At 45.0% G+C, this 24,986-nt stretch overlaps 1 protein-coding gene across 8 annotated transcripts in view; it reads left to right on the top strand.

Annotated features, from left to right (window-relative positions):
- Window positions 1-24,986, top strand: part of PPP6R3 (protein phosphatase 6 regulatory subunit 3) — a 123,183-nt gene that overhangs the window by 32,204 nt on the left and 65,993 nt on the right. For 7 of the 8 annotated variants that reach the window (XM_052662420.1, XM_052662424.1, XM_052662426.1 and 4 more), the window contains 2 exons: window positions 5,856-6,008; window positions 21,610-21,842. In XM_052662420.1, the coding sequence (XP_052518380.1) occupies window positions 21,616-21,842 (227 nt within the window). In that variant the 5' untranslated portion in view covers window positions 5,856-6,008; window positions 21,610-21,615. The remainder of the gene's footprint in view (window positions 1-5,855; window positions 6,009-21,609; window positions 21,843-24,986) is intronic. The other variant, XM_052662422.1, reaches the window with a different exon arrangement.

Raw genomic sequence — 24,986 nt, forward strand, 5'->3', positions numbered from 1 at the left:
TGTGTCCAGGCTGTTTCGCCTGTTTGTAACCGAGAGGTTGTTTTTAGTTGTTTGTGTATGATATGTGATACAAGGAGAAAATATTTTCTTGCCTGTTATGTAATAGTTGTAGTTTCCTCTTGTGAATTTGCATCTGTGAAGAATATCAGGGAATTTATATTAAAAATTCATGTAAGAGCATAGAGAGAGGTTATTATTCCTTTTTTCCCCCCAAAGTGAATTAAAAAATTTTTTTTCAGTTTTCTTTTGGAGTAAGTCCTTTCTTATTATTCTCAACTACAAAACAGGAATAATACCTAAGAGGATTGAGAAGCTCATGTATAATGCTGGCACAGAGGGCTTGTAAGGGTAGACGTTCACTCTTGCTATTCTCGAGTTCTGTGACTAAGCAAGTACATATTTAGTTACTGTTCAGTTGAGAATCTGTTCCTTTGCTGTTTTAGGCTAAACCCAGCCCTCATCCTTGACTGATACTTTTATAATCATGTTCTAACATTCTCTTCATTGGCCTTGATCAGACTGATTGGTATTGGAAAGAGGAGACCCTTTCTGATATGGCTGTTGAGGAAAATGGGGCACCTTTAAGGAATGATTGGCAAGAATAAATATGAAAGTAGAAGTATATTATCTTAAAAAAAGACCTTGTTTTCCCTGTTTTGAAGGGGCGCCTCTGGATCCATTTCCTCTGAGAGAATAACGCTGTCAGTTGTTATAGCCTGAATGTTTGTGTCCCCACCCCAAGATTCATCTGTTGAAACCTAATCCTCAGTGTGGCGGTTTTGGGGGAGTGAGGCCTTGGGGTGATGAGGTCATGAGAGTGGAGCCTTAATGAACGGGCTTGGTAATCCCCGAGGGTTCCCTCACCCGTTCCTGCTGTGTGAGGACCCCACAAAGGCCACTGTCTGTGAACCAGGAAAGGGGGTCCCCACTAGACGATGGACTTCCCAGTCTCAAGAAGTGTGAGAAGTAGAGTTCTGTTGTTTGTAAGTCGTGAAGTATGGTATTCTGTTACAACCCAGAGGACTAAGACGTCAAATGATTCTTTAGTAGCAAATCTCCGTTTTCCTCCTTCAGCTTCTCTGACTTCGTGCAGTTGGGCCCGCTGTTCCGTAGCCGTGGCCTTTCTCATTTTTGTCCTTGCCAGGATCGGGAGCTCTTCAGTCTTCATTAATCGAACAGTGCTGTTCTCATTTCACCTTCACCATCAGCACCATCTTGGTACCCACCGGCGTAAAGCGGCAGTTCCCCCCCCATTTTACTTCTCTCCGTTTATTATTTCACCGAGTCCTGCTTCCTTCTTTCTGTAATTTGCTCCTGTCCATGGCCACCAGCACCATATTTAAATTTTTGAATTTTTTTATTAGCTTTATAAATTTATTGAAACAGGAAGGAAGTTGAGAGTTAATTTAGCCCAGCTCCTTTATTTTGTAAATGAAGAAATGGACCCTCAGGTCAGGTGGCTTGTCTCAGGTCACACAGCTAGTGAGCAGCTGATGTCACGCGTCTCTGGTCTCAGCATGTAATGCTCTCTCCCAGTCTAATATTCTTCTTAAAATGTGTTTGAAAAAAATTCTTTTGGGGTCAGTTTTGCATACCTCCAGTTAAGGGTGAACCAATTTTAGGAGGTTGGATAGATGACAGCATTTCCTAGGCACCCCTCCCTCTTTTCCCTGTTCCCTGAAGGTAACTATGTTACTTAGAACTCTTTTAGCCCATTAAAAAAAAAATACATATTTACCTCCATATGTCTGAAGAGCATTTTGGAAGAGTTCATACTTGTATGCATGCTTGCTGATTCTTTTTCTTTTTAGTTTTAAGTCTGTTGATTTCCTGCTGTGAAAAGATAGGGCAGATAAGGATTCGCTGCCCCCCACCCCCCACACTGCGCCCTTGTCCCTGTCTCTCCAGTATAGTTCTACTGTGATTTTGGTTAAATCAGTATTTATCTGTTATTACTTGTGATGCTGTTAATAGTGTCAAGGGGTACATTACAAATACTTTTTGTAAACAGCTTCTGGTTTTCCTAGGAAATGTTGCCCTTTTTTTCCTTTAGTGTATCAATCACTAGTTTAGCCTCAAACTTTCAGCCAGTTACATATTCAGCTTAATCGCTTGAAGAAATTGTACCTGCTCCAGACTGGGCTGCTTGCTCTCCCCGCTGGGACCCTGGGAGTCCTTGCCTCTCTTCTCCGTCGCCCGCCTCGCCGCCGCCGTCTCCCGTGGTGCTCTCCCTCTTGGTTTGGTGGAGCACGGTCTCTAGCAGTTTGCTGTGAGAGTGGGCTGTGGCGCGTGAGTCTTCTGAGGCTTTCTGTGTGTTCTTGATTGATTGATTGGCTGGGCATAGACCTCTGGGTTGGAAATAATTTTCCTCACGCACACACATCTCCTTGACACACACACACACACACACACATAATTTTACACACACACACACAGTTGGAAATAATTTTCCTTATGTTTCCTCACACACACACACGGTTGGCAATAATTTTCCTTATGTATTAGTCTGCTGATTACACACACACACACACATCTCCCTGACACACACACACACACGTGTATCTTCCTGAGGATGTCAGATAATTTTTTAAGGTACTTTTTTCCTTGTGTAGTCTTTTCCTCCATCCTGCATTTTTCTGTCTGTTTCGTTCTCTGTGTTTCATGATGCAGGTTTTCCTGAGATGTTATCAGAACCTGTGTTTTTCATTCATGTTTAAAAGTTACACACAACACATAGAGGTGAAGTCATACGACAGTTCCATTCTTTCTCAGCTTTATTCACTGCCTATGAACATAGTTTCTCAGATCTTCATTTCTAAATCACATCTTCCACTATGAGGAACGAGGAGTCCTTGATAAGGGAATATGCAAAAAACATGAAAAGTACACATTCCTCTGCTTGAAGGGGTTCCCCTTGGCCAGAGCTGGGATAACTTGAGCATCAGAATGAATGGTGATATTGATAAATTAAGAATCCATGAGTCCATACTAGTAATGAATTAACGAATGAGTGGGGAGGAGATATACTTTAGTCATATTGTCAGCTGATAAGTGTAGAAGGAACAGCAGATTTACAAAAGAAAATAGTTTTATACCTGTCAGTAGCAATCGATTCAGATAACAATTGCCAGAGGTTACTAAAGCTACTGGGTGAATGTTTTAAGAATGTAATATCAAAATTTATCTCCATATAGATTATTTACTAGTTAATTAGTGAGGGGAAAATGGTTATTTTACAGTGAAGAAATAAGACAAATATTTTCACTAAGTGATCAAAATCCCAGTAATGGGACACATTGATACCATCTTACTACTTATGTGATACTCTAGGAAAAACAAACCTCACTTACCACCTGTGTGGTGTTACTGCCAGAAATTCATACCCTGGGTTCTTCAGAGATGCCATGAAAGACAGAACTGCTGCAGAACTGTTTTAGATGGAGACACAGTGCCAGGTGTGATTCGTGAGCCTGAATTGAGGTGAAGGGGGCTTGCCATCAGGGACATCACAGAACAGTTGGCAGAATTGGAATGTGAACTATATAGTCTATATGGGACTGTTAATGTGTTAAATCCCTGGTTGTGACATAAGTGCTGTGGTTGTATAAGAGAGTATCCTTGATCTTAGGAAATACCTAGTGAACCATTTAAAGGTAAAGGGCGTGATGGCTGTAGAAACTCAAATGTTTGGGATGGGAGAAAGCAAAAGTGATTCAGTAATTAGTTGTGAATCTAGGTGAAGGCTCTGTGGGAGTTTCTTGTTCTGCTCTTGCAACTATTCTGCAGGTTTACGATGAAAACTTAAGATGAAAGTACGGGTGGCTGATTGGAGACTCCATTCGTGCGTAGGGGCTCATTGAGTGGGAACTGTTCATCAGAGTGACTGGTTGAGCTCCTTTGGTTGGGAAGTCCCCAGTGTCAGGATTTTCAGGCCTTTGCTTCTTGAGGTCAGTGATTAGAAGTCATTAGCAGTCTTCCTCCTAGCTGGAAACGGCAGAGCCCAGTAGGAGAATCTGGAGCGGGTAGGGTAGCCAGATGAGTGGGCCTCACTCTGCATTCTTTCTGCAGTTCACAGGGTCCCTCTGTTTTAGTGGCAAACCCGTCCTCAGCTCTGCAGGGGTCACCATCCTTTCTGGCTTCCTCTTGTCATCTGGGGCTGGGAGGGACGGAAGAAGGCCAAGGGGATTTGGGAATCTTAAGTGTTCATTGAATAACCTTTTTCAGCCAGTGTTCCCTTTGCTTCCTTCCAGCACTCCTCTAATTTTGTTGGTTCTTGGGATTATGCCTTTAAAAGGCAAGACAAAACACCAAAACAGTTCTTTTACTGTAGTTTTAGAGACATTTCAGTGTATGTTCAGTATACATTCTTTACCCAGGAGTAATAAGAATGTGCTTACATACCACTTCATTCTGTTCTCTATCTTTTGACTTGTTTCTCACATTCTCACACTGTGGAATAACCAGATTTCTTACTATCAGTAGTATAGACCCACTGTTTCCCGTGATTCGTCTAAGGGAAAAGACCGCATAATTAACACAGACCTTTTCCCAGAAAAGTCTTACTTTTTACAACTTCATAAGCCCCTGGATTTGTGATGCTCTGAGCATGTTTGAGGGCTGTTTTATCATTTGGCTTCCCTGGGCAGGAGTATGCAGCACGTTGGGGCTGGCAGGTCGGTACAGCTCTGCTGGGAGCCTGTGATTGACCAGCCTGGAAGTGGATGAAGTGGGTGGTCTTGACTGGTGGGAGAAAAAATTTATCACTTGAGGGCCCTGCAGCTGCTCAAAGTTAAGTGTCAGACATGTGGGGCACGTATGCATTTTGTGGAGTACATAACTTCACTGGATTTTTAAAGGGCTCTGGAACCTGTTCCATGGAGAGGGGTTGTGATGGGACTAGAATTACCTGCAGCATTTAGAAACCCACTCATTACACCAGCACGCTGAGTTAGTCACATCTGAGGACTGTGGAAGTGATCTGTTCTTATGATGTAAAGCAAAAATCTAGGTGATTAGTTAAGTTTTTCAAGGTTTTGTTTAGAAAACATTTCACTGGTAAAATGCTTTGTTTTCAGAATCAAATATTTTCTTCATAATAAACTAGGCTTTTGTTGATTCATTTTCTTTTAGCAAGTGGTTAGCATTGTTTCTATTTATTATCTTGTTTGAGGGAAATTGTTTAGTTAATCACCCTGTAGTGTGAGTTTTGTGGAACAAAGGCATGAAATGAACAGCATTTATTTTGAGATGCCTTGTAGACTGCATCCTTCTAAGACTTCTGGTCAGTATATTGTCCATAGTTTGTGTCTTTTCCTGCAGTGTTTAGGTTTAAACGAAGTGCCTTGAAAGACAGTTTAAAGTCCTTCGTGTGTAGCATCTGGTTAATTCACATTAGAGACAGGATTTGGCTGCAGCTAGTGCTTCAGTGAACTTAATGTTTAGTTCACAATTTCTGGTAAGTTACCGTTGTTTACAGGTATTACATGGGGCTATAAGAGAGTACTTTAAAAATCTGTTTTAGTAATTTAGAATGTGATGCCTTTGCTGGTAACTAACCCTGTGTTGAGTGAGCAAGTCATTGATGTTTCCTGAGGTCAAGATAAGCATGTGTGTTTTATTTGCCCATTCTTGTGTCTCTCTTTCTGGGTTATTGTTTAGTGTAGGCTAAGAGCTGAGGCAGAAGGGTGGCCAATGCCTTTTCCCTCTTGTTACATAGAAAACATTTCAGTTAGCCAGAACTTTTCAGTCCTCTGAGGTTTAGTTGTGTGTGAAGACCTCGTGCCATTATCTGAGTGGCAGCTCTCATTAGACTGAAAAAGAACGCACTGTGATTCTGGCTCTCTTTTTCTTTATAGGAGAACTTCTGTTCAATGTCCACCACCCTACTTTATTCCTGCTGATCTGCTAATGCAGTAAATTGGAAGACAACCATTTCCAGGAGAACCTGTAATGGGCAAGGAGCCACAGAGAAGAAAACATTTCTTTAATTTTTAAACTTGGTTTGAAAGGTAAGGTCACAATGATTATGAGGAGTTTCTTTCCATGAGTTACATCAAGGAAAGCAGTTTTCTGTTGTGAAACCCTGGAGTCTAGGTGGACCCGTCTGGGTCATCTGTTTGAGATGACCTGGTTCTGTGACGCCGTGGTATTTTTAGGAAATTAAATAGCAGCCTCTGTAGTTTGCTCTGGGATGTCTTGGAATCAGCAGCACCCATGGGATTCCCAGTTTCCAGAGGATGGGGGTTGGGGTGGGATTGAGTTGGGCCCTAAGGGCCAGATAAGGCGGCATGCCGGAGCAAGACTGCTAGTAGAGACCCATGTCCCGCCCCTTGGTCACCTGGCCCTGTGTGTGTATTGGGGGGTGGGGGGCTTGTTTTGTGTCATACCTGCCAAGGGACATGCCAGCCACCTGACTCTTTTGAGTCTTAATTATTATCACCTTGCGACTCTTTGCTGAGGTTTTTTGTTAGAGACCAGAGGTTTACTTTGCATACTTGACTTTTGGGCCATTTGGCACTTAAAAGAAAGTGGCCTGGTAGGACCTTTTGGGGGATGTGCCCACCTCCTTGATCCAGTTTCACTGCTGTGTAGTATCTGGAGGAGCAGGTGGGCATGGACCGTTTAATCACCCACATTTCTGGCTTCAGTGTCTCAGGAGATATTACAGCGGTTCAGGTGTGACAGGTCTCTGCCTCCAAACCCCAGTGAGCGCCTCGAATTCCTAGGCAGTGAGCCCCTTTGCCTGGGCCCTCACCCTCAGCACCGCCTTCTGCTCTCACAGTGAAGCACCGGCTCGCTCTTAGGTTACCTTCACATCTCCTGCTTTGTCCCGCTTCCTGTTGCTTATTTATCTGTGGCTCTGCTGGCTCTTGGTTGCTGTGCAGGCTTTCCTCTCGTTGCCGGGAGCGGGGGCTGCTCTGTTGTGTGCAGGCTTCTCAGTGTGGTGGCCTGTCTTGTTGCGGATTCTAGGCTCTGGAGCATGGGCTCAGTATCAGTAGTTGCCCAGTTGTTCTGCAGCGTGAGGGATCTTCCTGGATCAGGGATCGAATCCGTGTCTCCTGCATTGGCAGGCAGATTCTTTACCACTGAGCCACCAGGGAAGCCCCTGTTTTGTCCAGCTTTTATCTTCATATTATTCTTGATACATCCTGGGTGGAAGAATTCCCTTCAGTGAATTCCCATTCATTCTTGGCGCCTTGTCTCATGTGGTTTTGTTTGGTTGCTTTGTTCAGGGGCCCAGCCCCTTGTCCCTCTGCCCTGTAGGTCCTCACTCTGCAGACCTGGGCTCCTCAGTTTCCTGCCTACCTGCCTGAGTGGAGAGCTCAGTTGAGGGGTCAGCTTTATTAATAAGTCCGGGAGCATGCGGTAATAAACTGATCTGACTGTCTGACTCATATAATAAAGAGGATATTTGTAATGTACATGATCATGTTGTTTTGTCTTTAGCTGCTGGTTCGGACCTGGGGGCAGTGGGAACAGGGGTGCTAATTTATCAGAACCCCACAGAGACCTCCAGCTTGAATTCAGGTGGTTATTTTACAGGTTCACCATGTTTTTATGTTTATTGGGCAGTATAAATTATTGGTAACATTTATCCTTTTTTTCTATTGTGATCTATTCTGAGATCTATTGGATCTCAGAAACTAAATCTGTCTGGTGAAGCCTTTTTTCCTCCGTATGCAAAATTCTACCACCATCAGTGTAGCGGCAAGAGAGTCAGGCCCGATGAGTGGCTGGGCACACGCGGCAGACTCCACTGCACGCTGTAGTGAGTTCATCTTTGTTCCGCGTCTCCGACAGTATTCTGCCTGTAGTTGTTTCACACGGACTGTTCATAGAAGCTAACTCTTCGTAACTTCAGACTCCTCAAATAAATGACAACTCCAAGATCTTAAATTCATCAGGAATCGAGGAAAGCCATCATTGGCTTCTTTAACTTGTTAACAAACCAGCTTTGACTGAAGTCTTCTTTTCGTTTTTTATGAAGCAGTTTTGCTGTTATAAGACACTCCTCTTAATGCTCTCTGTGCTCCCCTGTGAGTCGGGAGCACTGCAGTGGCCGCCTGGAGTGCGGATGCCACATGCAGCGCCCCTTCGGCACAGGGATGGCATGACTGCACGAGACACAGTGCTTTGCCCTCTAAGTTCCTAACACAGTTGTCCACATCCCGCTGTTCCTTAGAAACAGAACATTTGAAGTCCAGATTTTCTTGCCTTGTTTTCACATGTTGGGTGTGCTCTCGAAATAATAAAACGCTGCGCTACAGCATATGGCACTTGGAGCCCTGTGGTGTTGCCCCCGTGTCTGCAGTTCGCAGTGCCCAGCTGCAGTGCCTGCGTGTGGCACTGTGGGGACGTGAGGCCTGCGTGTGGCCTCTTGTCTCGACTGCTCAACCCTGCCCTTCTGCCGTGAGAGCAGCCAGAGGCAGGCTGTAGAGGAGGGCTTGACTGTGTTCCCTTAAAACTGTATGGACACTGAAGTTTGAATTTCACAGGATTGGTACAAGTCATGGAATAGCATTTTTTGGATATCTTCCCCCACCCCCTCAGCCCATTTCCAAACAGTGAAAAGGTAAAAACCATTCTTTGCTCAGGCGCTGTATAAAAAATACGGCACATCAGATCTGGCAGCCTCAGTCTTGTACCCCCAGGCGTTCCAGGCCTCTGGAGTCATCTCACACACTCATGGCAGAAAGAAATTGGAGTGGGAAACGATGTAAACTGAAAAGGTTCCGTGTTGGGTTTTGCTGTTGGTTGGATTTTCCTGTTTCTTTGCTTTTTGTATGGAGGAGCCTTAAGCGTGTGGAGTTGCCTTGTGGTCTTTTTGCTAGGCGGTCTTTTATGAGTCCCTGATTCTAGTTTGTACCTGTGTTTGTAGAGCCCTTCCTGAGTGCCAGGGACTGTGCTGAGTGCTTTTTACTTTCTTTTCATAACCTTTTATTTTATCGTGCGTAGGTATGTAGCTTACGTAGATGCGTAGTTGAAAAATCAAATAGTATCACAAGATTTATAACAAAAAATAGCAGTCCTCTGTTTCATCTTGGCCATCCTATCCTCTCTGCATCCTTGGATTACTCACCAGGGACTGCTCCCTCCATCTCTTAGCTGCTTCCTCATCTCTGCTTCCTTCTGCATTTCTGTGTCAGATAACTGTAGGTCACTGAAGTCACTCATTCGTGTCTGACTCTTTGCGACCCCATGGACACCAGGCTCCTCCATCCCTGGGATTTTCCAGGCAAGAGTACTGGAGTGGGGTGCCATTCCTTCTCCAGATAACCGTAGGCAGCAGTTTCTAGTCTGTCTTACTTCCCAGTTATGAAGATTCAGGTTTAGTTCTTTGCACAGCTGTTTCTCTCTCCGTCTCCCAGCATAGTTAAAACACAGCTTTGGTTAAGGTCAATAGTAGAAGTATGGTATATGTTTGATTCCTAAATATCTTCCTTAATTTGCAAAACTCCTCTCAACACGGTAACATATATCTGGCAATGCGTTTCCTTGGTCGTCTCCTTGCCAGAGCCCCCACCTCATGGTCTGTTCACACTGGCTCCTCCTGACGTCTGTAGCTGCAGGTGGGCCCCTTCTGGGTGCAGCAGTCTTTGCTGCTTGGTGTGTTGGAGCCCTGGCTTCGTGGATTCTGTGTCTTCTGCTTGTGGCTTACTGCCCAGCTTTTTCTCCAGTAGCTTTCTGAAGAAATTGTGAACAAATCTTTCCGACCTTCCAGGTCTGAAAATGTTCTTTTCTAGAATTACTGTTGAGAAAACTGATGTCATTTTGACTTCGTTCTTTTTTAAGTTTTTTTTCTCACTAGAAAAGTTTAAATATTCTTCTTCTTTTTAAAAATCTCCAGTACTGTTGACTTTTACACTGTGTCTTAAAGGATCTTCTTGCATTCAGTGTGATGCCATGTGTAGGTCCTAAGGGGAGAGTCACATTTTTATGCGCTGAGAAAAAATTTTTTTGGACAAGGGAGGTTGGTGGTGAATTAAAATACGTCCTTCTGAAACTGCTGTTACTTGGACGATAGACTTCCTGAATTGTTTCTCCGTTTTCCATCTTTTCATGAATTTGTCGGCCGCCTTCTTGGCTGCTGTTTCCTTTCCTTTGTCTGTTATTGTTGTTTTACTAGAGCTTCCAGAGGAGTGGAGAATGGTGTGGGTTTCAACCCACTGAGCATCTGGAAAGTTGCATAATCCTTTCTATTTTCTGATTGAGACTCCATGTCAGCCCAAATGTAGCCGTGCCTTTTATATCAAATAGACTTTGAAAAGAAATTCATGAGGCCGTGTGGCGATCACTTCGTACAGCCTTCCTCTCCAGAAGGGGAAGTTGCCCTCTTAGAGAATCCAGGCTTCCAGGGCACCTCCAGCCTTGAGGTCTTGTCCATGTTCTCACCTTTAGCGTGTTCCTGCACCTCCTGCTCACAGACGATCTGTCCTTTTCACTTACTGGCTCATTTTTCCCTTGGGCGCTTTCTGTGATAGTATGAAAGAGCTCAGAGACATTCAGAGCTAGTTCTTTTTTCCCTCCACGGGGCGGGCCCTCCCGCCATCCTGGTCCTTTTTGGGTGCCATGTGTTGGCAGTCTCTTCCTCTGCCCCAGAGCAGGACACCGTACTGCTCGATGTGGGCTGATCTGCCCAGGGAAGGCTACGCTGGAGTTAGCAGCTCCCGAGTCCTAGACATGATTATCTCTGACACGTTTGAGATTACTTGCTTATTACTCACAGCATAATAAAACTTTACGTTGAGCTTATAATTAACTAAAATCTTCAAACTTGTTTAACAGTTTTCTTAAGTCTGGCAATCCCCTCACCCCATGGTGTCATATTTTTCAGTTTTTATTTTAAAAGGACTTTACATTTATCCCTGTTTGGTAAATTTGTCTTGGTTTCATCATGTCAGAATTTTAAAATACTGACTCACTTGTGTTTTCTGTGCATTTTTGTCAAACTTGGCATCCTGGTCAATCTACTCTGATAGAGCCACTGGCCACAGTGCCGAGCGCCTCCATTGTTACCCCCTGCTCTTGGAGCTGAGTGCTGTGTGCCAAGTGAATCTTTTCCTGCCTGTGAACACATGCGGGTCCTGTTGATGAGTGTGTCCCGAGAGCCACGAGGTGACAGGTCAGCCTGCTCCAGGCTGGCCCGGGGCTGGCTTGCGTTCTTGATGACTGCTGCTGGGACTGGCCGCTCACCAGCTTTCTCCGCCAGTCTTGTGGCCACGTGCTGTGCTGGGAAGAGCGCAGACCTGGGAGTCCACCTTTAATGGAAAGTTGCCGTATTAGGCCTTTCACTGTACTGTGGAATGGCTGGAGGAGACTGTTTTTTGTAAGGGGCTGTGAAGACTGTTCGCCCTGCCTGTGTCTCATGCTCAGCAAGGAGCTTGGACACTTATACAGTTGCAGCAGTCCAGGCTGAGACTGCCTCTTCCCGCATGCTCGGCTGCTTGCTGGTGAAACATTCCCAGGGAGTGTCAAGATAGCCTCCTATATATGCCCTATGATTTTACCCATTCTGATGAAAGTTTGCTGAGCAAGGAAGATGGTAGGTTAAAAAAAATGGGCGGCGGGAGGGCTTTAAAATTTGCGACCAATTTACTATTTCTGTCTTCTGGTACAGAACTGTAACCAGCTCCAAATTAACCAGGGTAGTTAGCTCATTCTTAATCTGAAACTTGTCTCTTTTTGGTCTCCCTTCAGTGGCATCTCAGTTTCCTCTAGGATTTGTGTCTGATTTGAAAAGGCTATTCTCTTTGGGCACCTTGTTCGTAGTGGATGATGAGTATAAACGGGACTGCTGCTACTGCTAAGTCGCTTCAGTCGTTTCCGACTCCGTGCGACCCCAGAGACGGCAGCCCACCAGGCTCCCTCGTCCCTGGGATTCTCCATGCAAGAACACTGGAGTGGGTTGCCATTTCCTTCTCCAGTGCATGAAACTAAAAAATGTAAGCGAAGTCGCTCAGTCCTGTCCAACTCTTAGCGACCCCACGGACTGCAGCCCACCAGGCTCCTCTGTCCATGGGATTTTCCAGGCAAGAGGACTGAAGTGGGTTGCCATTGCCTTCTCTAAAAAAGGGGCTACTTGCTTCAAGTTGGGTGACTCAGAAACTGCATAGAACTGCTTTGCTTTCACTTAATAAAAAACATGGGCAAGTTGGATTTTCTGAGTCTTTCCCCCACCCTGTGTTAGTACAGAATTCTCTTTTTCTGTCTGTGCCATTTTCATACCATTCCTGACTTGCTTAGGACTAACTTTCCTCCTTGCAGTTTTGTTTCATTTACTCTTTGGCCACGTGGGATCTTACTTGTTCTCCCACCAGGAATTGAACCCTGGCCCCAGCAGCAATAGCTTCAAGTGCTAATCGCTGGACTGCCGGGAATTCCCGTCTTTACAGTTTCAGGTCAGGAGCTGTTTCCTGATCGTCTCAGATGGCGGGGTTCTGGTTGCATCACGTTTCCCCCTGCTCTCCAGTTACAGGCCAGTTCTTTCTGATGTTTGAGTCACATTTATTGACAACTCACTTGGTGTCAGAGATTCAGAGGATGCTGGACACTTAAGATGGAAAACCTTCTACTTAGAACTTTCTGCTTTGACTTTTGTCATTCTCTCATCTACACTGTGTCCTCCCTTTCAATTTGTGCGTGTACACACACACAGACACACACACACACCCCCCTCCCCTCAACAGACACCTCTACCCAGCTGGGTTTTCCTTGCCTTTATTGCTCTGATCTGTGACGAGGCTCCTGGCACGAACCTGATTACTGTTGTGTCATCCCCATTGCTTGTTTCTTTTCCAGTCCCTTAGTTTTGCTTTAAAAACACACACCCACACACACACAGCTTGTTCTTGCATGTATAAGTATGTTCAAGTCATGCTTCACATCTGCTTGTGTTGAAGTTTTTGAAGCTGTGGGAGTTGTGCACAGAGATTCATGTTCACTTGAGTTTTCATAATGAATGTTCGTAGAGGAACACTTTCGTGGACCCTGTGACAGGGGTGACGCTGGGTGTTTTTAATTGGCAGTTGGCTGATTAAATGCGAAGTGGGCGCTTAAGGTCACACCCTTGCCTGTCCACAGCATCTCAGAGGTATATTTGGAGTTAGCCCCAGTGTAGCTAGGTATTTGCTTTGTGTATTTCCCAGGTGGCTCAGAATTCCAGAGGCAAGCCATAAATCTGATGTATAAGTATACAGCTAGGAATTTAAAACATGAAAATCAGGCCTTGGGGGAATTATGATTGAAAATGGAGAGTGGGGGGATAGTTATTTAATGTGAAAACTCTAGGATTTCAGGAAGGGAATAACTTGCTTTTCAAGGAGGCTTTTGCAAGACCTCGCCAGCCTCTGTGAGTTCTTAAGGCTGTCTCCGGGCTTCCTGCTGCTTGCCTGGCTCACCCCCTCGCATGCATCTTTCCTGTTCCCGGTGGGTGAACCCTGGCGTTGCTCTTGTTGCCTTGCTCTGCTGGACTTCTCTGTCTGTGAGTGGTGGACGTGCCTGCAGTGCCCTGCCTCATCGGCTCTGTCTTCAGCACTCCTTGCCCTGCCCTCATTTCAGTCCCCCTCTTGGCCTCTGTGGGAACACAGTGTGTGTGCGCCACAGCTTCTGTTTCCTCTCCTTTGGCCTTTTCCTCTACTTCTGTTCAGAGTCATTTTTTTCTGTGTACTGTGTTGAATTAGCTATCACTGTCTTACTGGATTTCCCAGGTAGCTCAGTGGTAAAGGGATCTGCCTGCCAATGCTGAAGACACAGGAGACGGGAGTTCGATCCCTGGGTCAGGAAGATCCCCTGGAGAAGGCAACCCACTCCAGCATTCTTGCGTACAAACAGAGCTGTCTTAATGTACGTTATCTCAGGTAGAGCAGACTGGCTCCCTCCCGCGCTGCACAGCAAGCCTGCCCTACTCTGCTGTGCGCTCCTGCGTGGCTCTTTGAGAACTGGTTGCCTCACCTTCCCTAGTGCCTTCTGTAAAGGCTCGCTCTCCTTGTCATCGGGACCTTCTCCTGCTGTGAGTTCCTTCGAGTTACGGGCCTGTCCTCTGAGCTTGCAGGGTCACCTCCTCAGTCCTGCCTGTGCTCTGAGCCCAGCGCAGGCCTCATTCTCATGAAGTCTTTTCCGGCCGGGCTCTTCTGCCTGGAGCTCCCTTTCTGCAGAGCAGGCTTGGCGTGGACGCCATGCACTTTCTGTCTCTTCTCTGTTCTCTGTTGTGTTGCGCTCTTGACGAGGGAGGCAGCATTTGTCTTGTCATTCCTGCGTTCCTCAGTACAGTGCATAGCAGTGCTCTAAGAGTGCTGGCTGATTAACATAGTACATGTTGAATGGACTCTCCTCCTTTGCTGTTCTCACAGCCTGGAGAAGCAGTGCATAGTAGTGCTGTAAGAGTGCTGGCTGAGTAACATAGTACGTATTGAATGGACTCTCCTCCTTTGCTGTTCTCACAGCCTGGAGAAGTCACAGATGAAAACTGGGAGGAGAGTCTGGAACATCTGGATGGTAGAAACTTGGTTTCTTCTGGTGTGTTTTTCGGAAGAAGCAGTTGTGGAGCAGATGTAACAAAGCTGGCCCTGAGTTTGTATTGTCCTCTCCTCTAAAGAAGTCGTGTTCGCAGCGGGCACTTTGATTCTTTGATTTGATTAGTCCAGCCTCCGGGTGGGGATGAGGAGACAGTTGTGTGAGTTTCGTACCTTTGCTGAGAATGGAGAAGCAGCTGCTGGGTAGATGTCCCGGTCCATTGTGGTATTTTTCCTTAGTACTAAACTTAGTTCTCAAAGGCCACCGTTCCTTCTCAGTTGTGCGTTTCTTCCTCTTCAGATGAAAATGGCAGCATTTGCCTGCAGCGTTGCTGTTGGGGGCAGTTTGTCAGTGACTTCCTCACTTCAGAGTGGCTGCGTCCTCCTGCTGATAGGTACTTTGCTCTCTGTCCTTTGCTGGCAGTGTGCCTTCCTCGGTGGGCAGCGTGAGCAGTCGCCCGCCCTTCTTGGATCCAGCCTCCCCTATTTGGCTTTGTCAGATGCCGCCCAGCCCCGTTCCCTGCACACTTGAATCCCAGCTGGTGTCCCGAGACCCCAGGGGTCTGGACGGTGGCAGCAGTAGGTGAGCCAGTAAGAACAGCTTTTGGGCAGCTCGGCTTGTTCATGCCATCCTGTTCCATGCTGCTGGTCAACTCGGCCAGTGCTTTGGGGCAGATTGTCTATCCCTGTGGGATAATAAGCAAGTTGTTTTGAATCTAAATGGAGGCAGTGAAGACTCAGTTTTCTCTAGGACAAGTGGGGAATCCAGGTTTACTTATTTATTTTTAAAATTAATCAAACATTGTTTCCCAATGTGTTTGAGGGATCAATGCATTATTTTCCTTGGTATTTCTGAATTAACTTAGAAAATGAAATGAAATTCCCAGAGACATGCACCTATTTTAAAGTTTGGCCAAGTGTATCTTTACCAGGAATGAGCCACTTGTAGCCTTCCTGATTTCAGCTAGCATCCTCCTTTATCTCATGGTGAAGAATTTAACATTTTACCTTTAATCCCTACGAATATCCGTAGATATCAGAAGTTAAAAAACAGTTCTGATTTTCTTGTGACTTATTTTTTTGCGTTAAGAATGTCTAAGTTGCTTTATATATATATGTATGTATGTATGTATGTATGTATGTATGTATACATACACACTTGAGAATAAAGATGATTTCTCAGATATGTTTATATTTTGAAAGAAAGGAAAACCATGGCCCATAACCTCTCCTCGCCCACCACACATTGGCCGTTGTGTGGAAAAAGCAGTTAACTATTGACCTTGGCGGTGGAAGGAGATGGGGAGGCTATTTTAGTACCAGGAGAGAAACTTTGACTCCGAGTTGTAGCAATCACAACTGTAGCCGTCTTGTCCCTTATGGCCACGTGTGACTCTTGACCACCTGAAATGTGGCTGCCCCAAATTGTGAAGTGCTATGAAGTGTTGTCAGAACACGTAGAATTTGAAGACTTAGTACCAAAAGAATTCCATGTTGAAATAGTAATGTCTGGATATATGAGGTTCAGTAAATACATTTCAAATTAATTTTACCAGTTTCTTTTTTACTTTTTAGCCGCTTTCCCTAGGCAACGTAATTCTCCCAAAAGAGAGAAGAGGGGAATGAGAGGGTAACAGGAAGGAAGGCTAGGAGTCTCCAAATGGAGGAAGTAGCCTGCAAATGTGAGACATCTTTTCTCTTTCTCTTAAGGGAGGAGGAAACAAACTATGTCAGATTTTTGGCCTCCCTGATAGCTCAGTTGGTAAAGAATCCCCCTTCAAAGCAGGAGACCCTGACTCGATTCCTGGGTTGGGAAGATCCACTGGAAAAGGGATAGGCTACCCACCCCAATATTCTTGGGCTTCCCTTATGGCTCAGCTGGTGAAGAATCTCCCTGCAACGCAGGAGACCCTGGCTCGATTCCTGGGTTGGGAAAATCCCCTGGAGAAGGGAAAGGCTACCGACTCTGGTATTCTGGCCTGGAGAATTCCATGGACTGTATAGTCTATGGGGTCTCAAAGAGTTGGACACGACTGAGTGACTTTAAATTTAAAGAAAAGAAAAATTGGCTAGTAGAACATTTACGCTTGCATAGGACTCATTGCAGCGTGAGTGATGTTTCTGTTAGTGCCAGCTCTTCTCTTCTGTGTACCACGGATCCCGTGGTCTTAGTTTTTTTGAATGTTGAGTTTTAAGCCAGCATTTTCACTCTCCTCTTTCACCCTCATCAAGTCGTTCTTGAATTGCTCTTCTCTTGCTCCCATTAGCGTAGTATCGTCTGCATGCCTGAGGCTGTTGATACTTCTCCCTGCAGTCTTGATTCCAGCTTGTGACTGATCCAGCCTAGAATTTTGCATGAAGTACTCTGCATAGAAGTTAAATAAGCAGGGTGACGATAAAAGCCTTGGCATACTCCTTTCCCAGTTTTGAACCAGTCCGTCGTTCCATGTCTCATTCTAACTGTTGCTTCTTAACCTGCATACGGGTTTCTCAGGAGACAGGTAAGGTGATCCATGTAGTCAAGGGTTTTAGCGTAGTCAGTGAAGCAGAAATAGATGTTTTTCTGGAATTCCCTTGCTTTCTGTGTGATCCAACAAATGTTGGCAATTTGATCTCTGCCTTTTCTAAACCCAGGTTGTACATCTGGAAGATCTCAGTTCATGAACTGCTGAAGCCTAGCTTGAAAGATTTTGAACATAACTTTGATGGCATGTGAAGTGAGCCCAATTGTATGATAGTTTGTACATCTTTGGCATTGCCTTTCTTTGCGATTGGAATGAAAACTGACCTTTTTCAGTCTTGTGGCCACTGTTGAGTTTTCCACATTTGCTGACATACTGAGTACAGCACTTTAGCAACGGTATCTTCTAGCTCAACCGGAATTCTATCACCTCCACTAGCTTTGTTTTGGGTACTGTTTTTGGTAGTGCTTCCTGCTTGACTTCACACCCCGGGAAGTCTGGCTCTAGGTGAGTGGCCACACCATCGTGCTTACTCGGGTTCGTGAAGATCTTTTTTGCACAGTTTTTCTGTGTGTTCTTGCCGCTGCTGAATCTCTTCTGCTTCTGTTAGGTCCATAGTGTTTCCGTCCTGATTGTGCCCATCTTTGCATGAAATGTCCTCTTGGTAGCTCTCATTTTCTTGAAGAGATCTTCAGTCTTTCCCATTCTATTTTTTTCTCTATTTCTTTGCATTGTTCACTTAGGAAGGCTTTCTTATCTCTCCTGGCTATTCTTTGGAACTCTGCGTTCAGATGGGTATATCTTGCCCTTTCTCCTTTGCCTTTTACTTCTCTTCTCAGCTATTTGTAAGGCATCCTCAGACAAGCACTTTGCCTTCTTGCATTTCTTTTTCTTTGGGATGGTTTTGGGTTTTGCTCATTGCCTACTGCACAGTGTTATAAACTTCCATCCATAGTTCTTTAGGCACTCTATCAGATCTAGTAATCCCTTGAATCTTATTCATCACCTCCACTGTATACTCATAAGGGATTTGATTTAGGTCATACTTGAGTGGCCTAGTGGTTTTCCCTACTTTCTTCAGTTTAAGCCTGAATTTTGCAATAAGGAACGCATGATCTGAGCCACAGTGAGCTCCAGGTCTTGTTTTTGCTGGCTATATAGAGCTTCTCATCTTTGGCTGCAAAGAATATAATCAATCTGATTTCGGTGTTGACCATCTGGTGATGTCCATGTGTAGGGTTGTCTCTTGTGGTGTTGGAAGACCATGTTTGCTATGACCAGTATGTTTGCTTGACAAAACTGTTAGCCTTTGCCCTGCTTCATTTTGTACTCCAAGGCCAGACTTGCCTGTTACTCCAGATGCCTCTTGACTTCCTGCTTTTCCATTCTAGTCCCCTGTGATGAAAAGGACATCTTTTTTGGGTGTTAGTTCTAAAAGGTCTCATAGGTCTTCTTAGAACCGGTCAACTTCAGCCTCTTTGGCGTTAGTGGTTGGAGCATAGACTTGGATTACTGTGATTTTTGAATGGTTTGCCTTGACACTTGAGATAATTTTGTCATTTTGAAATTGCACCCAGATAGTGCATTTCAGACTCTTTTGTTGACTCTGAGGGCTGTTCATTTCTTCTTGCCCACAGTAGTGGATAGAATGGTCAGTGGAATTAAATTCACCCATTCCTGTCCATTTTAGTTCACTGGTTCCTAAGATGCTGATGTTCACTCTGCCATCTCCTGCTTGACCACATCCAGTTTAGCTTGGTTCATGGACCCACCATTCCAGGTTCCTATGCAATACTGTTCTTTACAGCATCCAACTTTACTTTCATCACCAAACACATCCACAATTAAGCATTGTTTCCACTTTGGCCCAGACTCTTCATTCTTACTAGAGCTGATAGTAATTGCCCTCTGCTCTTCCCCAGTAGCATTCTGGATACCTTCTGACCTGGGGGGCCTCATCTTCTGGTATCATATCTTTTTGCCTTTTCATACTGTTGATGGGGTTCTCCCAGCAAGAATACTGGTGTGATTTGCTATTCTGTCTTCCAGTGGAATACATTTTGTTAGAACTCTCCACTATGACCCGTCCATGTTAGGTGGCCCTGCACGGCATGGCTCATAGCTTCATTGACTTATACGAGCCCCTTCTCCGTGACAAGGCTGTGATCCATGAAGGACAAAAACAACTCTAGGGTTTTTCGGAAAGATGGAGAGTAGTTTGATTTTATCATTTCTCTCTTTGTTAGTATTGATTTAAAAGTCTGTGATTTGGTTTACTGTAAGAAATTGTGCTCCCTCTTATCTCTCAATCCTGTTGAGGTGTAGCTAGGGTAAAAATTTCAAAGAGTGCTTATATTTACTGAAAATGAGCTGCTGAAGTTCTGACTCCTTTCAGTTTTTTTCTGAGTATCTTAGACACTTTTCAAAGGGCTCCGTTTACCTCAGGGCCCCTGGCAGTTGACCTTTGTACCTGTTAGTTCATGACTAGCTTGAGTCCGCTTCAAAGGTCAAGTTAGTAGAAGTTAGGGGCAGGCCAGGGGTAACTGATTGACCAGTGCTGTTTGCTTCCAGTCCAGTTTGTTGTTTGGCTGGAAGATAAAATGTTTGTTTAAGAGTCTACTGTGGTTTTATTTTATTTTTAAGCCTGTAGTATACCTACTCAATTTAAAGAAAATGCACTGTGGACATGTGTATTTTAAGGTGTCCTGATTTGAAAAATGCTATTCTAATTTAGGATAGTGTAGAGCGAAAGGAGCTAGGCATTTTAAAACATTAAGGATAGTGGAGAGCGAAAGGAGTTAGGCATTTTAAAACATACAGTTGCCCAAGAATTCTTTTCATATGTATAGTAAAATAAGTATAAAGGAGCATGACGGTGTGGGCTCAGGAGATTGGAGATGACTGGGGACGTAGGCTGTCCTCCTGGATCCCAGACCAGGTGTGTGCTGGCTCCTCATCCCATGGCCTGGGGCTGGCTCTCCGGTGGGCGGGCAGCATTCTTCCACAGGTTGACTTGGGGATGGAGGGGCCTTCCATCTTTGGGCCTTACTGTCTGTCTCAGGGTCTTTTTTGTCATCAGTATCCAGCCAGATGAAAAGGAGGCCACCTGGAAGTTTTGATGGCTCACAGCACATTGGAGAAAACTTTGTCATGTGGCCACACCTACCTGCCCAAGAAGCTGGGAATGTGGTCTCAGCAAGTACCCACGGAAGGGAAGGAATGAATCTGGTAGATAGTCCTGCCTGGCACAGCGTGGCTCCACCCCTCCAGGCAGTTGCAGAGATGGCAGAAGGAATGTGAGACGGGACACTGAGCTTCACTGTGAACTGCGAGGCTGTAAATGTGCGGGCCCCGTGCTCACTGTCACAGTCTTACTGCTAACAGCCCTGTTCTCTTTAGCGACCCTTTAAAGGTATCAGAGTCCTTCTTAGCTTGCAGCCTGTGGGCCGGATTTGGTCTCTGAGCCAGAGTTTGCCAACATTTGTTATTTCAGCACCACTGATCAGTTTTTTCTATAAACCGGTATATGATGAGTCACCTTTATAAGGCTAAAATTTTGGAAGTTTTTTTTAATCGACTTAGATACGTGACTATATCTTGATCCGTATTTTAGTAGTTTGTGGACATTTACAGTTTTCAGTTGATGATCATGAGTGTGTATCTTGTTTATAATTAGCCAATCGTAAGGGCAAGACTCAAGACTAAATTATTAACTACATCCAGCTTTCTGACTGTGGAGAGACTATTAGATTATCAGAAATTTGGCTTATAGATAAAAATAAGCATATACAGGAAATGGCAACCCACTCTAGTATTCTTGCCTGGAAGATCCTATGGATGGAGGAGCCTGATAGGCTGCAGTCCATGGGGATCGCAGAGAGTCAGACACGACTGAGCAACTTAACTTTGCTTTTGCTTTTAGACCTGATGACAGTGGGATGGGACATGGGAAGGTATTTGAGGATCACTAGTAGCTTTTCAGTCAGTGACTGTGCTGAAGTATTCAAAATAAGCATGGTGAACTATTTTGTCAATCTGTAGACATCCTAAGATTTAATTTTCCATGATAAACTTTGAAGACAAAGTGAACACTTCTCTTTTTAAGGTGATTTTACTATTTTTTGTTTCTTTGTTAAGAATGGCATAGGTTTTACTATTTTATGACCTTCCGAGTTTCAGCTCTGAAAGTGCTATTGGGGCTGTTTGCGGTGGTTATTTAATGTAATATTCTGGAGAGTACTGCACACCTCGGTCTCAGTACTTGTCATTTGTTGTTGAGGATACTAGTTCTGTGTAAGAATGTATTTCTCACCCTGAAGAGAAGATTTATTTTCTTCCTTTCCCAGCACTAAATTCTTTAAGTATGGGTGGGTTAATTTTGCAGGTTAAAATACCAAGTTTTAGCATTCTTTCAGCATTTTCAATCAGAATTTTTTATTATCTATAAAAATATTTTCTGAGAAAGAAAATGGCTTACCAGGTTTACTTACTTAGAAGGTACTTTATAGATTCACAATGAAACTTGTTTTTCTCGTGTGATTCAAGTTGGCATTTTAGACTGTAAAACTAAGTGGGAATTTGAAAAATTAATATGTGAAGTTGAAGTTTTATTTAAAATATCTCTGCCTTTTGTTTAGACCAGCATGTTTTGGAAATTTGATCTTCACTCATCATCCCACATAGACACACTTCTAGAAAGAGAAGATGTGACGCTGAAGGAGTTGATGGATGAGGAAGATGTTTTACAGGAGTGTAAAGCGCAGAACCGCAAGCTTATCGAGTTTCTCTTAAAAGCAGAATGTCTCGAAGACTTAGTCTCATTCATTATTGAAGAACCACCTCAAGACATGGATGAAAAGATCAGATACAAGTAAGAAAATTCAATCTTCTCTTTAGGGTGGGGCTGAAGTGAAGCGGGGGCAGGATGCATTACCGTTTTTGTTGTCCAGCAACTTCTCAGGGCTGCCGTAGACCAGGTACAGAATGTTAACGTGTCAAGAGGGACAGGTTCAGTGGAGCAAACAGCCCGTTGTAGAGAGCCAAGTCCAGTGAAATCACAGGAATTTTTAAATGAATGTTCTAAATTTCCACCAGAAGGTTCTAAGGGCAAAGTGCATTATAAACAGTGATAAAGTTCCTTAAAATAGTGAGATGATCCAAGTAAATATTTTCTCTCTTTTTGCAAATAGGAAAACAGAGATTATGTGACTGTCGAGATCAGCCGAGCCAGAGCTTGTTTTATGAACAGTGTTGCTGATTATGAATTCTGACCTTTTGTTAACTGAAAATAAGGGTATGGATCTTGGTGAACATTAGTGTAGCTAAGTTTAAGCAGCTGACGCCTTGGATAAATACTGTGGGCCTGTCTTCATCAGCGCTAGTTTTGTCAGCTCATAACGCTTTCCAGGGTCCAGACCCCTGGAAACTCATTGTAAATACTCCATATGTATTTAAAGCATTGGGGTTTCAGTTGGTTGTTTTTCCATCTCCAGCTCTTTTGAAATATTTAACGTCCCTCTCCACCTGAAAATAGAACTGATTCAGGAACAAAACAAAAGTCACTGATTATGCATTAAATAAGTTTGATGGCACGGGAAGAATTATGGCCTATGGTAAATTCTCGTTTCTCCCTCAGTCTGTCCCTCTTTGCAGTTACCTTTCATTTCTTCATGGGGAGAGTTGTGTTGTCAGAGGAATAATACTTGGTGATGCTTTCAGGTTGCTCATGGCTTGGATCTTCAGGGGATTCCTGTTCTCTGCCAGCCATTAAGATTGTCAGCTGGCATTCAATTGCACATCCACTTGGAGATCAGTACTTTAGAAGAGGAAAGAAATTTGGTGGCAGAAATACCTGTGTACTTCTTTCCTCAAAAACAGATGCTTCATGCTTTGGGATTCCCTACTTGCATGTGTGAGTGCTGCTTGGCGGGGGCTCATCCTGGCAGGAGGCCCCCTGGGAGGAGTGTAGCCCCTCCTCCCAGAGCTCCAAGAACTTGGACAAGAGGCCACCCTTCTTGGGTCTGTTTCCTTACCTGCTGCATGAGGTGAAATACTTCTCTAACTGGAGAGGAGTAGGCGTGCCTTGTGGAAATCGCTTATTTTACCAAAAAGTAGTCATGGCATCTGTTGTATTGCCATGCCAGTGTTTTGTGCTTCCTTGGAGGTTGCAAGAGCAGGTGTGTTTCCCTGGACATGCTGCCTTTTGGTTGGCACCATTTTGAGAGAGCGTGGCTTGAGCTGAGTGGAGCAGCTCCCTGCTGAGCCTCTGGCCTGGACAGAGCCACCAGCTACTGTAGCTGCATGGAGCTGGCTGACTCAGAGAGCTGGACTAGTGCAGAGCAGTTCTCAGATGGGACCCGAAAGCTGCTCGGGGTTAAGGTGGACTGTAGTCGTCTAAGGAAATTTAGACTAGTGTTGTATGTATTTAGACTAGTTTATGAATGATGGAGTGTTTACTGTGGCAGAAATTTGAACTAACAGAACCTTAAAAGTAAGGCGTTAAGTAGTATCATAAATCCCAAAGCTGAGATGTTGTTGGTCGAGGTTCTCACAGAAGAACTTCAGAAGCAAGAACAGAACCAGGCGGGGCTGCTGCCGTCAATGTCAAGGGAGGCCAGGCTTCAGGAAGGGGAGATGGGACAGGGGGCCTTGGGGGCTGTGCTGACAGGCCAGGCAGCCACTGGCCTTTGCCGTGTGGAGGTCCCTTCAGTGCCCATTCCTCAGAGCAGTGGACACGGAAGCAGTGCTTCGGAGGAAGAATTGGAGACCAAGCAGAGAGTTCTTTCAGGTGGTTCCCTGGAACAGGAGCAGAGAGAGCAAGGGGGAGCTCTAAGCAGGTGTGGGGCCAGGAGGGGCGTGGTGTGTGTGTTTTCCTAGATGGAGGAAATAATGGTGTGTTTACATGCTGGTAGGGTGATGCGGCATTGGGGAAGCGGGCTGGTGTAGAGGGGCGGGGGTCTGGTGATGTGCTGGGCTGGCCTCAGTGGTCAGGAGGACGAAGGGGGGCTTCACTGCAGAGGAGGAAGGGGCCCAGTGGGGCTGGGCTCTCTTCCCATTGCTACTGTGTTCTCAGTGCAAAGCAGCTGAGGTCAGGGCGGGGCGGGGTGGCTGGAGGAGTCTTGGGGTGTTTGAGAGGCTTGTTTAATCTCAGGGAGGTAGGTAGGAGAGCGAGAGTAGCCCCACCCTGTTCCACACCAGAGGGTTGAGCCTTTGTATCAGAGCCTGGACCCCATGTGCGTGCTTCTTCAGCATGATCAGACCTCCAGATCAGCCGTGGAGAAGCAGGTGGAAAACTTTACAAGATGCCCTTGCCCTCCTCTGGACTTCCTGTGTTAGAATTTTGAGAATACCCCTTACACATTGGGTTGCAGTGGAGTTGGGGTCTCCTACCTTTTTCTGACCCTTTGCCTCCCGGCAACTTTCAAATTGGGGCAGTTGAGACAACTCCACATCCCAATAAAACTTCATTTCAGAAGTTTTATGAAGTAGAAAATAAAGAGAAATTAAAACAGCTGGTATTTACTTACTCTAGAGCCTCTCAGCATTTTGTATTATTCTCTTCCATGAGATAAAGATTGTTATCTTCATATTGCAGCCTTGGAAACTGAGGTCCAGTGAAGTCAGGGGATGTGCCTGAGATCATACAGCTTGTAAGTGGTGGAGACAGGTTCTGAGCCTGGGCGGTTTGACTCCAGAGGCCACACGGGTCACCCCTGCTTCCTCCTCCGGCCTACTGGTGACTTTGTGTTGTGGTGTCTTTGAGCCGATGTGTGCTGTAAATTGAAGTGAGGAAAGAGTTTGATTTGATTGAGCCATAGCCTCAAAGACAGTGATTTGGTGATGTGATCTCTGTGCCCACACGCCTGCCGGTTCTGTTGTATGTCTTTTCCGTGCTTTTCTCCCTGGAAAGGCTCATTGGGGACATTCTTACACTGTTGAGAGTTCGCCCGCTAGCTGCTGCAGCTTCTGGTCTGGTGCCTGTTGTTTCTCAAGTCACTGGCCAACAGGCAGCTGC

The sequence above is a fragment of the Budorcas taxicolor genome, chromosome 25, assembly GCF_023091745.1.
Source record: "Budorcas taxicolor isolate Tak-1 chromosome 25, Takin1.1, whole genome shotgun sequence".
Classification (NCBI taxonomy): domain Eukaryota; kingdom Metazoa; phylum Chordata; class Mammalia; order Artiodactyla; family Bovidae; genus Budorcas; species Budorcas taxicolor.